The following is a 15,884-nucleotide window of genomic DNA, read 5'->3' as shown; positions in this document are numbered from 1 at the left end:
ACCCCTGTGCTATCTCTGGAGGTTGGTTCAGACTCTGCATCCCACCCCAATTATGACCACTACTAATATCCCTAAAAAAGACTTCCTCAGTCCCTAAATATACGAAGTAATTGGGCCACACGGAACGGCATTCTTGGAAGCACCCAAACTGTGTTTATTGCACTGTAAACATTTGATCTTCCCTGCAGAGCCATGCAGAAGTGGGAAGTATGCCCAACTCCCCTACTTCGTTATCACACCCTGTCACCAGGGCCTTTAAAGAGTTTGTTCTACTGAGTATCAAGGTATTGACTCCCTCCTAAATCAGACCCTGTCCTTTAGGCCTGAGCCCTTTTGCCATAGAGTTCAGACCCTGTTGTGGGATAGCTACCACCTAGTTCCTTCTGTCTCTCTCACATCTGTTTCAAGGGTCTTATACATAAAAATATCTTCCCCTTCCTTCAGGAAAAGAGCAAAGAACTCATGCATATTGGTGCATAGAAATAGACTCAATCAGATCTGCTCCATTAATTTTCTAAACATGCCTGGACATGAACTTCAGCAGAAGAACAGGCCTGGGTTTAGGTTGAAATCTCTGCAATGAGAAGAGGTATGTTAGCAGAAAACTCTTTCCCAATCTGGGTGTATACTATCAAAACATTCTTGGTATGTGTATTGGCTACCCGTCACCCATCACTTAACAACCTCTCAGCCCTATCTCCCACTGCAGGCCCTGCTGTGGCTCTAAGTTCCATATGGTCTTTTTCCATGGGTGGAATCTGATAGTGTCTTCCCTGGGCCCCCTCACATGCTTTTTGCATCCCCTCCCAAGTATTCTTTATGCAAGTTGAATTATATCTAGGGGAACCTGCTTAACACTAACACATTACAACCTAGAAGTAAGAGAGGATTGTTAATGCCATAGGACCACCCTTGACCAATAGATAACAGAAGCTAATGAATACGTACTTCCCTCTTTTGTCTTCCAGGGAGGTATTTTTTTTTTTAAAGATTTATTTATTTTACAGAGAGAGAGAGAAAGAGAGAGAGAGAGAGCACAAGCGGGAGGAGCAGAGGGAGAGGGAGAGAGAATCCCAAGCAGACTCCATGCTGAGGCCGAGCCTGATGCGGGGCTCAAACTCACTACCCTGAGATCACGACCTGAGCTGAAACCAAGAGGCTGACGCTTAGCCAACTGCACAATCCAGGCGCCCCGGGCAGGCATTTTTGAGACACAGAAGGCTTCCGAGAAGATTCCAGTGATACAGAATAGAAGTTGTCTGCGACAGTGGCCAAACCAATAACTCATTCTTGTAATGATTTTCCCTCCTTCCCTGTCTCACATCCCTTGTTCCCTACTCCTCTCTGGGATCACTTTTCAAATAAAATATCTCAGGTTCAGCTTTCAGGGAAACCCAAGTTAAGAGATAATTATATCATGGCTTCTTGGTAACGGTTTAAAAGGAAAAAAAAAAACAACTTTGGTGTCAAAGATCTAGTTTCAAATTCTGTCTAACTATAAGACCATAGACAAATTACTTAGCCACTCTGAGGCCCAATTTCTTCATCTTTAAAATGGGGATAACATGATAGACCCCATTGTATTTGTCTAAGTATTATTATTATTTTTTTTAAAGATTTTATTTTTCTAAGTAATAAACTGGATCGTCTGTGTAAGGAGCCAAGAAAGGATGACTGCCACAGGGTCGCATTCAATCAATATTCATTCTCTTTATTCTCACCCTTTGCTCTTCGTGGCTTTTTTTTTTTTTTAAATCAGACAGTTGAAGAGTAGAAATGAAAATAAACACAAGAAAGGGATAGCTGTGTGTACAAAAGAAAATACTTCAAATGTATGTACTAAACAGTACATGGATGGATACATATATTGAATTCCATTAAGCTGAACACTTAAAATTTGTGTACTGTATGCAAGTTATATTGTTATTAAAAAATTTTTTTAAAGTACTAGAATATTTCAGGAAGGGTTACATCATTTTTCTGGAACATACATTTAAAATAGAGAAACAGTGAGATGAACAACTAGGTTCTTCTTCACAGCAGGTGCTCTTTCCTTTAACAAGTTTTGAGGGAAAATGACCTTATGAATATATAAATATGTAAATCTTATGAATATATAAACATGCATATATGCATTATATATAAATATAAAATATTGTATATAATATATAATAAACATATTATATATAATATATAGTCAATAATGTTTAACACATTTAAAATGTGTTAAACAATTCCTTCTCTGATGGAAGTATAAGTACTTAATAATATATGTTAACATTCATGAATTATATTAATAATATAGAAAATCAATAATTAATATAGAAAAATTATATATATAAACAAAGTGGTCACTACACGAACTACCTTGTTTTTAATAAAGGACTTTGAATCTGAACTAATGAAAAGACAAGTAAATCACTGGGATTAAATCAAGAAGACAATGCAGCCCCTCATGCCATTATTTAATTATACTGTGTCTCCGCCAGAAGTAGACACCCAAGGGAGCTCTAAGCATCTAAAGGGCGAAAATTGCATTCTTGGAACACAGTTCAAATACCAGTGAAATTATGCACAAGTGTAGAGACAAGTCTCTAGATGCTGGAGAAACAAGAGTCATGGTCTAACAGGCAGAGCAAGGAGGGCAACAACCATGGTAGGAGCTGAGGGATAGGACCAAGGGCCAGGTCAGCCAGGTCACCAAACTATACAGTCAGGAGCCCCACAAGGGCCTTCCAGATCCCACAGTGTGCCAACAGCCCTTGGGCTCCCGACCACACAAGGGGACCAACATGCCAGCACGTTAGCCCAAGACACAGACCAACAGTGGCGAGAGAACCACAGACACACGTGGGCAGTTCAGAGGTGCCAGGCCCTGCCCTTCCCCCTCCCTGCCCCACACTCTGGAGGAGCCTGAGCTCAGGAAAGGCTGGAGGGAGGAGAAAAGCTGTAAATCAGAATAAAAGTCAAACTATCTGGACCTAACTTTTAAAACCTGCAAATTTCTACAACTCGCCCTAGATATTCTTGAGGGATAGAAATAGGATTAGACATAGCACCATTAAAAGTACTGACTGGGAAAAAAGGCAAGAATCCATTACGTGTTTGTGCCCCAATACATCGAGGTCCCTCAACCAATAGCTTACCAGGAGATCTGTAATGACAGAGCAAGGGTAAATGGGAGATTAGACACATACATGCATACATACATTCATGCATACATACAATACAACAGGTAAGATTCAAATAGTTTTTGAGTAGAATACAAATAGCTACCTCTACTAGGGAATTTCTGCTATGCTCTGCACTGAACCAGCAGTGTCCATTAATCCATTTCACCCTCACAACAAATAGCACATTATTCCCATTTCTCAGATAAGGAAACTGAGACTTTAAGAGGTTTAAGTGACTACAGTTTGTAAGTGGTTAGTAAGTAGCCGTCTCTTTTAACCTCCTCATACTGCATATCCTAAACTCAGTCATTAAATCAACCTAGTCCTGCTTCCTACCATCTCATTTTCTAAATGTTTAAATTTAGAGCCAGAAAAATGGAAGAACTTGGCCAAAGTTGTTATTATTTAGTAGCAGAGAAAAAATTCTAAATTTTACCACAGGGCTTATAATAAGGCTATTAAAAGAAAAGGGGAAAATGACAAATATGCGAATTAAAGTGTTATACATACTTTTGTTCTGAACAACAATTGTCATCATCCTAAGAGATCATAGTACAAGGAAGGTGGCTACTCTTGTGTGCTCTTGCTGTGAGCAGGGAATGGAGGGACCTTATAAAATTCTAACCTACTTGTGAAATTCAAAGGCATCATTAACCTTTTCGCTGTCAACGCTGTCAACAGCACCTAGTGCAGTGCCTGGCACGTGGTCGGTACTCAATAAATGTTTGCGGAATGGATATTCAATGTAACTATAATTAGCATAGCCTGGACAAAAGAAGTAAGTGCTTTTTCTATGAACATTGTGAAGATAATACCAATAAACAGATTCATTTTCTGTTTTCCCAACTCACAGGAGTCCAACTTTTATTTGCATCTGGAGTAGACGGGTACAAATGGGCTCATCTGTCATTTCTTCTGAGTCAGGTCATCATGACATCATGGTCTGTCACCAGACACCAAGGTCAGATCTTCCAGGTCAATCTCTCTTCATTTGTGTATCACTTGTTCCTTTGTGTAAACTATATAATGTAACTATATATATAGACATATATAGTATGTTATATATAGATATGTTATATATATAACATATACAGACACACACACACAAAATATATATACACACACACACACACATATATATAGTAACATAACTCACATTCAGAGGTTGATTTCCAGACTTTCTTTACCCCCAGTGATGGACGAGGGACAAGTCTCTGCTCACCCCTTTCTTGCTGATGAACGTTGCTGAGAGGCATATGGGGGAACTTAGAAAGTGCATGGGGGGGGCGCCTGGGTGGCACAGTCGTTAAGCGTCTGCCTTCTGCTCAGGGCGTGATCCCAGAGTTCTGGGATTGAGCCCCACATCAGGCTCCTCCGCTAGGAGCCTGTTTCTTCCTCTCCCACTCCCCCTGCTGTGTTCCCTCTCTCACTGACTGTCTCTGTCAAATAAATAAATAATCTTTAAAAAAAAAAAAAGTGCATGGGAGTTTTCGTCCCCTCCCTCTGTTAGATTCTCCCTCCCCCCCCCCCACCACAGGACTAGTCTCGCGGTCTGCTCCGGGCAGTCTCTGCCAGCCAGGCCAGGCCTGATCTTGTTCTCTGAATGTTTGAAGCGGGGACGCCTAAAAGGAAATATTGCTCTCATTCCAAAGTTGCTTCATCTTCATGGGGAAAAATTTTTTTTCAGGGAACAGTAAATGTAGCCAATCTGAAAAATCTTAGTTGATTATTTACTATTTATTACTTAACCTTTGAAAGATTCCACGGGGAAAGGGGGAGGGCAAGTATTTATACAGTTCACAGCCCAAGGAACTTCTTTTGCTCTGCATGATCACCTGGACTAAGCCAGGTAGCTTACGGTTACATTCAAAGAGGCCAATTCTGTGACCCCCTCTGTTTTCCAAAATGCCTCACAGTGGGCATTCAGGGCAGTCGACTCGCTCACAAAGCCAAGGGCATGCAGTTTTTACATCATTCCTGAATTACTGGTGGAGCTTGGCAAATTAGCTTCCCCCGGGCACATGACGACCCCTGGCTAATCTGTCCAGCACGTAAGGAAAGCTGTCGATAGAGGGCTAGTGAAGATTTAATATAAAAGAGAACTTTCTCAAAGTGGAACTACTAAAACGGAATTGTGACTTTTCCTGTTTGGGAGGATGGCTCTGCGGTTTTAGAGCCTCATTTCACGGGACTTGACTTTTCAGGCCCAGGCTTTGTGCACATAAGAACTGCTCCATGTTAGAAATACTATTATTATTACTTATCTAAAGCAATTATTCAAAGTACCTAAAGGCTGTTTGAAAAAAGTCAGGCAATAACACAGTGTAAAAACTCATGCTAAGGACTATTATTTCAAAGGGTACAGGGAAGACCATCCATCCCTCTTCAGGTCCTTAAAGAATACAGTAAGTAAAAGTGGGGTGGTTCATGTTACATTAAAGGCAAAGGCAAAGATGACACATGGTAAACAGACTTAACTAATTACCCAAAATAATAGTGCACTTCTTATTTTGACTGTGTTAGTTAGGAATAGCAAATGGATGCAAATAACAGATACTAGGAGTGGCTAAAGCAAATCAGTGGTTTATTCTCACATTTAAAGAAAGTCTGAAGGTATGTGATCATCAGAGACCTAAGTTCTGTTTTTCTCTTTGCCATCCTTAGCCTCATGATCCAACATGGCGGCTGAAATCCCAGCCATCCCATCCATGTCCCGGGAAAGAAGAGAAAGGGGAGAAAAGACAAAAGGAGCATCCACCCACAGAGTTGCCAGCTTTGGTCAATAAAATTGCTATACATTATGTGAATATACTTATATTAAAAATTATTCTTTATTTATCTGGAATTCGAATTTAACCTGGGCATCCTGCATTTTGTCTGGCAATCCTGCCCATCTAACAACATTTCCTTAGATCACACTGGCCATCCCCACTGCAAGGGAGGCTGGGAAATGTAGTCTCTTAGCCAGGCACATTGCCACATTGGAGTCATTTTATTAAGGAAGAAATAGAAAGTAAATATCATGTAGGGAGCTAACAGTCTTTGTAGGAGTGAAGGTGAGTCTGGGGAAAGGACAGGGTCTCATCCATGCCCCACACCCTCCATGAAGCATTTCTTTTTTTTTTTTTTTTTTTTTTTTTTTTTTTTTTTTTTATTAATAATGATTTTTTATTATATTATGTTAGTCACCATACAGTACATCCCCGGTTTTCGATGTAAGGCTCGATGATTCATTAGTTGTGTATAACACCCAGTGCACCATGCAATATGTGCCCTCCTTACTACCCATCACCGGTCTATCCCATTCCCCCACCCCCCTCCCCTCTGTAGCCCTCAGTTTGTTTCTCATAGTCCATAGTCTCTCATGTTTCATTCCCCCTTCTGATTACCCCCCCTTTCTTTATCCCTTTCTCATGAAGCATTTCTTGACTGCATCACCTCATGGTCACTCTGGCCTCTGAAAATATCTGGCCCTTTTTGTCCCAGTTTTGACACAAAGTATGATTTTTAATTTTTTAATTTTTTTAAGATTTTATTTATTTATTTGACAGAGAGAGAGACAGCCAGCAAGAGAGGGAACACAAGCAGGGGGAGTGGGAGAGGAAGAAGCAGGCTCCCAGTGGAGGAGCCCGATGCGGGGCTCGATCCCAGAACGCCGGGATCACGCCCTGAGCCGAAAGCAGACGCTTAACAACTGAGCCACCCAGGCGCCCCTGATTTTTTAATTTTTAATTTTAGTACTCTTTACACCCAATGTGAGGCTTGAACTCATGACCCTGATCAAGGTTCACACACTCTTCTGACTGAGCCAGGCCAGGTGCCCCATGAAGTATGATTTTTAATAAACATAAGAACTGATATATTCTGGGGGCTGTTGTCTTTTTCAAAGAAGTCTGACACTAACAATACTGCTACCCTTCAAAATAGTTTAGCGATTTAGATCCTGATGAAGCAGAAGTCTTCCCTTGTAAGGGATACAGGAAGCCTCAGTTGCAGACAGGATCAGGGATGCCTTTGAAATTTGTTGTCTCTGAGTGGAAATGTTCAATAAATTCCATTCTACATAAAACTTACACCCTTTCTTTCCAGAACTTCCTCCCACCACTGTAAGAACACAAGATTATCTTACAGAACATCAACAGCTCTAGCCAGTGAGGACAGGTCTAACAAAGCTGCTGGTTTAGGAAACTGGCTTTGGAAAGCTCAATGGCCTCTCATAACTCAATCAGCTGTGGCCTGATCAGTCTCATTAAAACACAGTTTACACTGTGGTGCATCCCAAAACAAAGATAGGGAACAATGAAAGAAAACAAAACCAAATTAAAATTCTCTCCATGTTTCCCTCCAAAAATTCTCACTTGGGGGTTCCTTTTGCCAAATGGTAACCGCTTACAGCTCATCCCCACTATAAACCATGCTTCCATGCTCTTCCCTGGCTCTGACCTGGACCTAGGATGTTTTATAAAGGTCAGTCTCTAGTGCTTGATGACCATTAAGCACATCCAACCTATCTGCAGGTCCCTTCCTTGTGTGCTCAGCAATCTTTCAAAAGTAAGGATAAAATAATTTTTCTAAGATTGACTCTGAATAACCACTTCCGTGGTTCAATGCCTTTCCTGGATGGTCACTGGGCGCACATCTCCACGCAGGTGCTGATACCTTAAACGCGTTCCACGTACATATTCCGCCTGCGGTAAGCACGTTCCACTCCTCTGGGTTTTGTCATATGCTCCTTCGTTATTTATACTGCTTTCAGTCAGCTACTTGATACTTCATAAAATTTGCCTCCAAGCTGTCCTGCAGGGAAAAACGACCTATCCAAAGGGAATGCTGTTCCAACTTTATAACCTCTGACGATTGCCCAATAGTCCTCTGAAAAGGTTGCAGGACTGGAGCAAGCGAAAGTCCATGCCACTTCCTGGCATTTAAGGGCACTGAGTGCCTTAGTGTAAATAGAATTAGATCCCCTGCTTTCGGGGGTCCTTTCCAGCCAATCTCTCCCACGGGGCAGCAAGCGTAGACGGCATGAGCGATGTGGAAATTCGGCCTCTGCTCAAGGTCAGAAGAAGCAGGGTTCGTCAGCGATGATTTTACCAATCTCTTGGTTATTTCAGAGAGCAAGAAGAGAACGTAAGAGCGGCAAGAACAGATCTATGGGATGGAAATAATGAGCCATTTATAACCCAAAATGAGGCTGCCAGGAAAAACAAACAAACAAAAAGTACATTTTATCAGAGGCCTACGCTGCCCAAGGCTAGTGGGGTACAAGGTACTGAGTGTTCAGCTCCCTGGGCCAAGAGCTACAGTAAGTCATGCCCCCCTGCGCCGCTTCTCTCCTGTCAGCCAGATCAAGCAGCCTTAACCACCTGGTGGGGAAGAGCTTTAGTGTTTTCTAAGTGTGTGCTGGGTGGATGCTTCACATTTTTGATAAAGACGTGGAGTCATGTTGCAACACTTAGCGAGGGCCTCTGCGTCAGCGTTGCGCAATTCCGGGAGGCACCCGGCCCTGTGCATCAGCGGGGCGCTGCGAACACTCGGCTTATGTAATGCACGATCGGGCCCTTCCAGGTCTCTCCTCAGAGTCGCTGGAAGAATTTTCAGGCTATGAACTTGGTCCTGGTTTCCGGCAGTTCTTTGCCCCAAAGGTGCGTGGAGTGGCTCAGCTGTCAGCACCTGCCAGCGAGGTAGAGAAAACTACCACCCCTGGCACGGGCGCCACGGAAGCTGGCTGTGGTCCCCAGAGGCCTCGGGCCTACCACACAGCACCCTACAGGGAGGGAGGCTGGGGGTTTTCATCTGAGGGCGTCGAGGCCAGAAGGTTGAACTGGGGCTGCTCTGGGAGGTGACGACAAGGAAACAGAGTTCCCCGAAGTAAGGAAGTCCTAGTTACCTCGGGAGCACTCGGGAGCACTGCTGAATGGTTTGCTCACAGCTCTTTTGTCCGGTGGTTGGAGATCTGGCACTGTGCCCTCCTCCTCCGCTCACCTGGAGCCATGGTAAAGTAGGTCGGCTGCTTGTCTGGTGCCCTCTCACCTCCAATCACTGTACTCATGCCTGCCTCCCTGCTTGGCTTCTGTTTCCATCCAGGCTTCCATTCACTCCATAAAGCTGGTGAGCACCTGCTGTGTGCCAGGTGCTGTGCCAAGTGCTGGACACCAGGCAGGGCTTTCACAACACCTGGTGGCCCCCTGGGGCACACTGGGCTCGTCCTACATGGGCCTTTTCTCCTGCGTAACTCTTAGCCCTGCTGTGTCCCTGAATCATCCTTCCCTCCATTCACCTCCCATGACTCCCCCTCTCCTCCCTTTGGGAGTGGAACTATTTCTTTATCGTTGTTATCATGGTAACCTAACAAATGATTCTTATAACAGGGTTGCTTTTGGTAATCACCAATTCCTCTCAGGAGTTTTTTCGCATTAAAAAGCAATAGTTTGAGAAAACGATGCCTTCCACGAAACAAACAATAGGCTAATGGGGGAATGTGGAACCAGAGCGCACAAGGGGAGGAATATTGTCGGAGCAGATTCCTTCCAGTTTTACCAGGAGACAGGTTGCCTGTTTCACGCCTTCTCTTATTATTGGTGAGCTGTGTGTACAGTGTCCAAGAGAACAAATTCTGGAGCTGGACTGCCTGGATTCAAATCCCAGCTCTGCATGTTCAAATCTTAGGAAAGTTATTTGATCTTGTTCCTTAATTTCCTCACGAAAAGATGCATGGTTTGGGGATTAACATAAATTAGTATGTATGAAATTTTTATAATACTAGCATGCATAATAAACTATAAATATTAACTTTGATTTTTCTTTTTCTTTTTTTTTTTAAGATTTTATTTATTTATTTGACACAGAGAGAGGCAGCGAGAGAGGGAACACAAGCAGGGGGAGTGGGAGAGGGAGAAGCAGGATTCCCGCTGAGCAGGGAGCCCCATGCGGGGCTCGATCCCAGAACGCTGGGATCATGATGTGAGCCAAGCCACCCAGGCACCCCTAACTGATTTTTCTTTAGGCCAACTCTACCCTTTCTACTTTTTTTAAAAAAAGATTTATTTATTTATTTGAGAGAGGGAGGGGAAAGGGAGACAGAGAATCCTGAGCAGACTCCTGGCTGAGGGTGGAGCCCGATGCAGGGCTGGATCCCACAACCCTGAGATGATGACCTGAGCTGAAACCAAGACTCCAACGTTTAACTGCCTGAGCCACCCAGAAGCCCCTCCTTCCTATTTATAGTCAGATTCTCATACGAGTTGGTGCATTTTAAAGAGAGGACTGCTTATTTCAGGCTGCAGTTTCCTCATCTGCAAAACAGGAAGTAGTGACTGAATGAGGATGTGGGGGCAGAGGACCAGTCAGGTGACCAGGTTCTGCTCTATGTGTTCCATTGGCTTCCTGACCTTGGAGAACTCACTTAACCTCACTGCATCCCAGAGACCGGACTTGGTCTGCATTTTCCAAACTCAGTTCTTTCAAATAACACCAGCAGAATTATTACCATTTGCCTGAACCACCTCTTTGCACATACCTACTTGATATTTTCCTTTAGATAATCTTTAAATCAACTCACTTTCACTCGTAGCTGTGCAGTAAGCGGTAATATCCATATATGCAAGGGTTTGATATGCTAGTTATAGATTTTTCTAATGCATGTTAAAGTAATTACTTAACAAAACTTTAAAATGTTCATATAATATCCAAGCCATCTTGCATGCTACCAATGAGGTACACATACCATTTTAGGAAAATCTGGATTACATTTTCACTATGGATCCAGCCAGCTCTGAAACCCTGTTACTGTTATATAATTTTCATGTGGTTATTTAACTTTGGATGCCTTTCTTTATATCATTTACCTCCTTGAGGGCACAGACTATGGTTTATACCTCTTTAGGCACCTAGCACCTAGAAGAATGCTTGGTAAATACTTAATTTTAAATGATAAATGCATATGGATGCATGCATACATATATACAATTATATCTGCCTCCTACTAACACCAAGCCAATACCCAAAATGCTCATTTCTTTTTCTCCCACGTCAGCATCATTATGTTCCTCGGGTGGTTGTTCACTAACTGAAATAAAGCGTGTGGAGTTTCAGGCTGTGTGACGCTCAGGAAATGTGAGCTTCCCTGACTGCCTTCTCTCTCCCAGTGTCCTTTGCTAATGAGTAGCATTTGTCTGTGTGAATAGTGTAAGGAGTATAGCCCTGGCTATTGTTGGGCCAGAATAATTGTTGTCCTCACCGTCAACCCTAAAAGAGTCCATTCCCAGGACTAGAAACATCTGATCTAAGGAAGAAATTTCACTTCTAAATGCTAGTATTGAAGATGTCTCAAGAAACTGCCTGGAGATTTACTGAAAGTTCCTCAGAAAAACAAATATTTTTAAAGATTTTTATTTTTTTATTTGACAGAGAGAGAACGCGTGCACACAAGCAGGGGGAGTGGCAGGCAGAGGAGAGGGAGAAGAGGCTCCCCGCTGAGCAGAGAACACAACCTGGGGCTCCATCCCAGAACTCTGGGATCATGACCTGAGCCAAAGGCAGACACTTAATGGACTGAGCCACCCAGGTGCCCCTCCTCAGAAAAATTTAATGCACACCCACCATATCATGGCACAGTTCTGGGTTCGTAGCTAGAGTAATTTCTCCACCCACCAACATTTATTAAGCACCTTTTTGAGCCCCTTCTGTGTCAATGATTTTGGGAGATGGAAGTCTGAATAAGACTATGAGACTGTGAAGAGTAGGCTGTGAGTGCCCTGAAGGCAAGGAAGGTCTCATTCACCCTTGCATCCCCAGGCCTTAGCCAAGTGTGCACATACGCTAGCTACCCATTCAGTATTCGCTCATCAATGAACAAATGAATGAATGAAGACAGCAGTCTAGCACTGAAGGAGCCCACAGTCTGTTTGAGAAGAGAGAAGACAAAGACAGATGAAGTGTTAACAATAAACCTAACATTACAAGAGATACCACAAGCTATTAAAGGTTAAGTGAAGAACATACTGTCGGAAACGTTCCCCAAAGCACCGAGGGTTGATTCAACTGTGGGTCTCACAGAAAAACGTGTACTGGCCATTCTCCTGTACTTAACCACTTCTCTGCCCAGGAGCCCAACTTCAGAGGGAGGTTGCCAGGTTGCTGTCACGTGACTGGTTTCTAAAGGCCACCAAGTTTATCAGCTCCTGGGAGTGAGCCGGGTATTAGTTAATGTAAAGAAACCAGTGGGTGTTTAATTTCCCAAGCATTCTTCATTCATCCACAAGCAAAGAAATGGCAATGACAACTCTTTGAGAGGTATGGAATTGGCATATAGAAGAAGTTAGTAGGCTTTAATTAATGTTTTGCAGGCTGTAAGTCAGGGTGACTCCTCAGCATGAGGCCTTTGCCTGACTTCCTGGGGAGACGCTCTGGGCTTCCTACACAGCTCTCTCTAGGATTCCTAGCTGTCAGCATAAACATAGCAGCCCAAACCAGTGTTCTTTATTATTCATTAGTTACTGAAATACTCTCCCCAAATATACAGTTAACTGAAAGATGCCTTCTTCTGTAGTGTTTTAAGCCATTTTTAGTCTGTGAATCAGACCATAGATTTTAATCTATTTCATTGGGCAATGATCCCACCAGGAGCAAAACCTTAATTAATTGGTTAAAAAAATAAAAGGCATTTCCATTCAAATTATTTTTTGAAAAATGATTTGTGTACATGGCCAATAAAAATTTCACAGTGCAAAAAACAGTTTGGAGGTAGAAAGTAAATTTCCACCCACCTCTCAAGCCCAGTCTTTTCCATAGAGGCATTCAGCATTAGATTTCTTAGGTATCCTTCCAGAAATATTCTATGTATGTACAAGCCTATATGCCTATGTGCACACCACCTTTTCTTACACATCCTTCTCTATTCCTGAAACTGAACAGGGTGTTGCAGAATCTACTATAAATCCATACAGTTAGATTTACCTCTTTCATTTCAACAGCTGAACTATATATTTCATTGTATGGATGTCCCAAAATTTACCCAGCCCCCTACTTATAGACAAATAAGTGGTTTCCAATTTTTTGGCTCCCACAAACATATTTTCGCACATATGTATGGACAGAACTATGAATCAATGCCTTAAAGTAGAATTGCAGAGTCCAAGGATATGTAAATTTCAATTCTGCTAGACATTGTCAAATAGTGACACTTAACTTTTGATGGAAATTGACAAAAGTAAGATATTTATTCATGCCAGAAACAAGAGTGAAGACGGTATTTTACTTTAAACTTTAATGCCTCAGGCAAGCAGTACATTTATTTATGAAACTCATTTACCAATGTCTTACCCACTTAAGCACGCACACGCCCGCACACATGCATACACACACACAGACATTATTGTGAATCTATTCAAAATACACTGTGACAACTTACTAAATGAGGAACTTACCAGAAGTTCCTTACCACCAAATTGCGTTGAGTGTTGCAATGGGGTTAGCTCACTAATACCACACATTCTCCACTTTGCTTTTGCTATGTTTACTACCCTTTATGACCTTGGTCATTTAGCAACACTAAATGCCTTATTTTTTTTTTGTTGTTAACGAAATATCTGTTTATGACCTTGCTTCCTCCCCTCCACCTCTGAAACACAGGCACATCATGTCTTCTCATCATGGTTTCCTCACAAAAGTAATCAGTCTTAAAATGTCAGGTCAGGCCAATTATAAATGCATCCATGAAAAGGACTCTGTCACCATGGAACTTTGATTTATTTAATTCTCTATTACCTGTGGGGTGAGTCGGTGAACAACAGTCCCATATTCTGTTCAGCTGCCACTTCCTTCACTGGCTTCTTACATTTAAAAGAAGGTAAAGAGACCCAGAACATTCTCCAGTTTCTTTAGTGTTTACCCAACTTAACACTTAGTGCTACAATCCCCAGTTGGGGCTCCTTTCCTATTTGCTCTTGTAACATGAGAAACCCTGTGGAGGTTTTGTGTTTGTTTTGTAACAAGCTGTGACCATTGTCTTTTCTCTGTCCCTGACCACAAACACAGAACCTTCTTGGTGACTACTGAAAATCTACATCTGACTAGGTCAAAACCGAATGGAGTCATTTTGTTTCTATTGGTGACAACCAATTCGATGCATGTTCTGCTTACATTTAGAATGGGTTGTAAATTTTAAAAAATGGTTTAAAAGCCTTACTTCAAGTATTTCTGGGCTCCGTGGATCCATGAAATGATTCCTGTCATATGAGTAACCAAGCAGCTTCATTTTTACATTTAAGCTTGGTCTCAGTCTCAAGGAGCGAGAGGTTATGGATGGAAAAAAAAAAAAGTAGATTTAAACTCTGCAAGGAAGCAATTTCAATATCCTCATGCTGTGAGCCTTTTAAGCTCCTTAGTCCAGACAGCCCTGCTCTCTCAGAAGGCTGATCTTCTCTATGAAAATAAAAGTAAGAGACCCACTGCGCAATGTTGACACCTTATTAGTAAAACTTCCAATATGACTGAGCTGGTCACCTGTCCACATGGGATTTCAGAATCTGGTGCTGCTACTCTTCATCCTACCATATGGTGTCACCAGAAAGCAGGACCCCAGGGATTTGGGAAAGGCGATAAAGACAGACAACAAGTGGAGCCACCACGCTATTCCAGACCAGGCTACAGAAACCTTGAAGGAAAGCCCCAACACAACAGCTGACCAAATGCTTCTACACAATGGAGTGGTTTCAAAATCAGTAAAGACAGGGGCACCTAGGTGGCTCAGTCATTAAGTACCTGCCTTCAGCTCAGATCATGATCCCAGGGTCCTGGGATTGAGCCCACATTGGGCTCCCTGCTCAGCCGGAAGCCTGCTTCTCCCTCTCCCACTCCCCCTGCTTGTGTTCTCTCTCTCTCTGTCTCTCTCTGTCAAATAAATAAAATCTTAAAAAAAAAAATCAGTAAAGACAATTGCCCCATTTTGCCCTACACCAAAGACACACCTTTGGCAATGGACCTCTTTATTGCGCTCTATCCCTTTTTATTCAACAAGCATGTATTCAGGGAAGAGGAGGTCTTTAAAGTAGGTGAGTGAACAGGCACAGCAGGAGCAAAGGCTTAAAACAGAGATTAACAAACCACAGCCCAAGGATCAAAACTAGCATACCACCTGTTTTTGTAAATAAAGTTTTATTTGAACACAGCCATGCCTGGTCACTTACATTTTGTCTCTGGTTGTTCACATTATAACAGCATCACCAAGCAGTTGCAACAGAGACCGCAAGACCCAGAAAACCTAAAATATTTACTATATATCAGGGGCCTGTGGAACTCAGCAGTCCTAAAAGGGACTTAGTGAGAGAGGAGACAGAAGGGACCAGACCCTGAAGGTTCTTCTATGCCATATTAAGGAGTTTGGTCTTGATCTTTAAGAAATGGGTAGCAAGAGCAGTTTTCCATTTAGAAATGTTTCTTAAGTGTCAGGATAGATAAGAGAGATGCAAGATGGCAGCTGAAGACCAGCTCTCCAAACCTTACATCTCTGACAAATTCCTTGATTCAACAAACATCAGAGTTTAATGTTTGCCATGCATCTTGCTATAGGCTTGGGAAATGGAACCTGGCAGACAGAGCTGCTCAATCGATGTTTATTGATGAAAGGAATTAAGGAAGGAATAAAGACAATATCTTAATAGCATCATTATTTGAAATTTTCCCGAATAGGCTGCTTTTGCTATGAAACCA

The 15,884-nt window shown here is 42.4% G+C and overlaps 1 protein-coding gene across 3 annotated transcripts in view; it reads right to left on the bottom strand.

Annotated features, from left to right (window-relative positions):
* The window catches only part of LOC148108652 (uncharacterized), a 125,390-nt gene that overhangs the window by 53,199 nt on the left and 56,307 nt on the right, over positions 1 to 15,884 (bottom strand). The window contains exon 1 of one of the 3 annotated variants that reach the window (XR_015727140.1): positions 4,330 to 4,341. The exons of 1 other annotated variant lie outside the window; for it this stretch is intronic. Coding sequence is in view for 1 of the 2 variants with exons in the window: in XM_087868863.1 (XP_087724989.1) it covers positions 13,941 to 14,041 (101 nt within the window). In the remaining variant the exon portion in view is untranslated. Of the gene's footprint in view, positions 1 to 4,329; positions 4,342 to 13,940; positions 15,383 to 15,884 lie in introns of those variants that run through there. One more of the 3 variants, XM_087868863.1, reaches the window with a different exon arrangement.

Source organism: Ursus americanus, chromosome 17 (assembly GCF_024610735.1).
Source record: "Ursus americanus isolate L20-20 chromosome 17, mUrsAme1.1.p, whole genome shotgun sequence".
Lineage (NCBI taxonomy): Eukaryota > Metazoa > Chordata > Mammalia > Carnivora > Ursidae > Ursus > Ursus americanus.
This window is presented reverse-complemented; position numbering and strand designations above follow the sequence as displayed.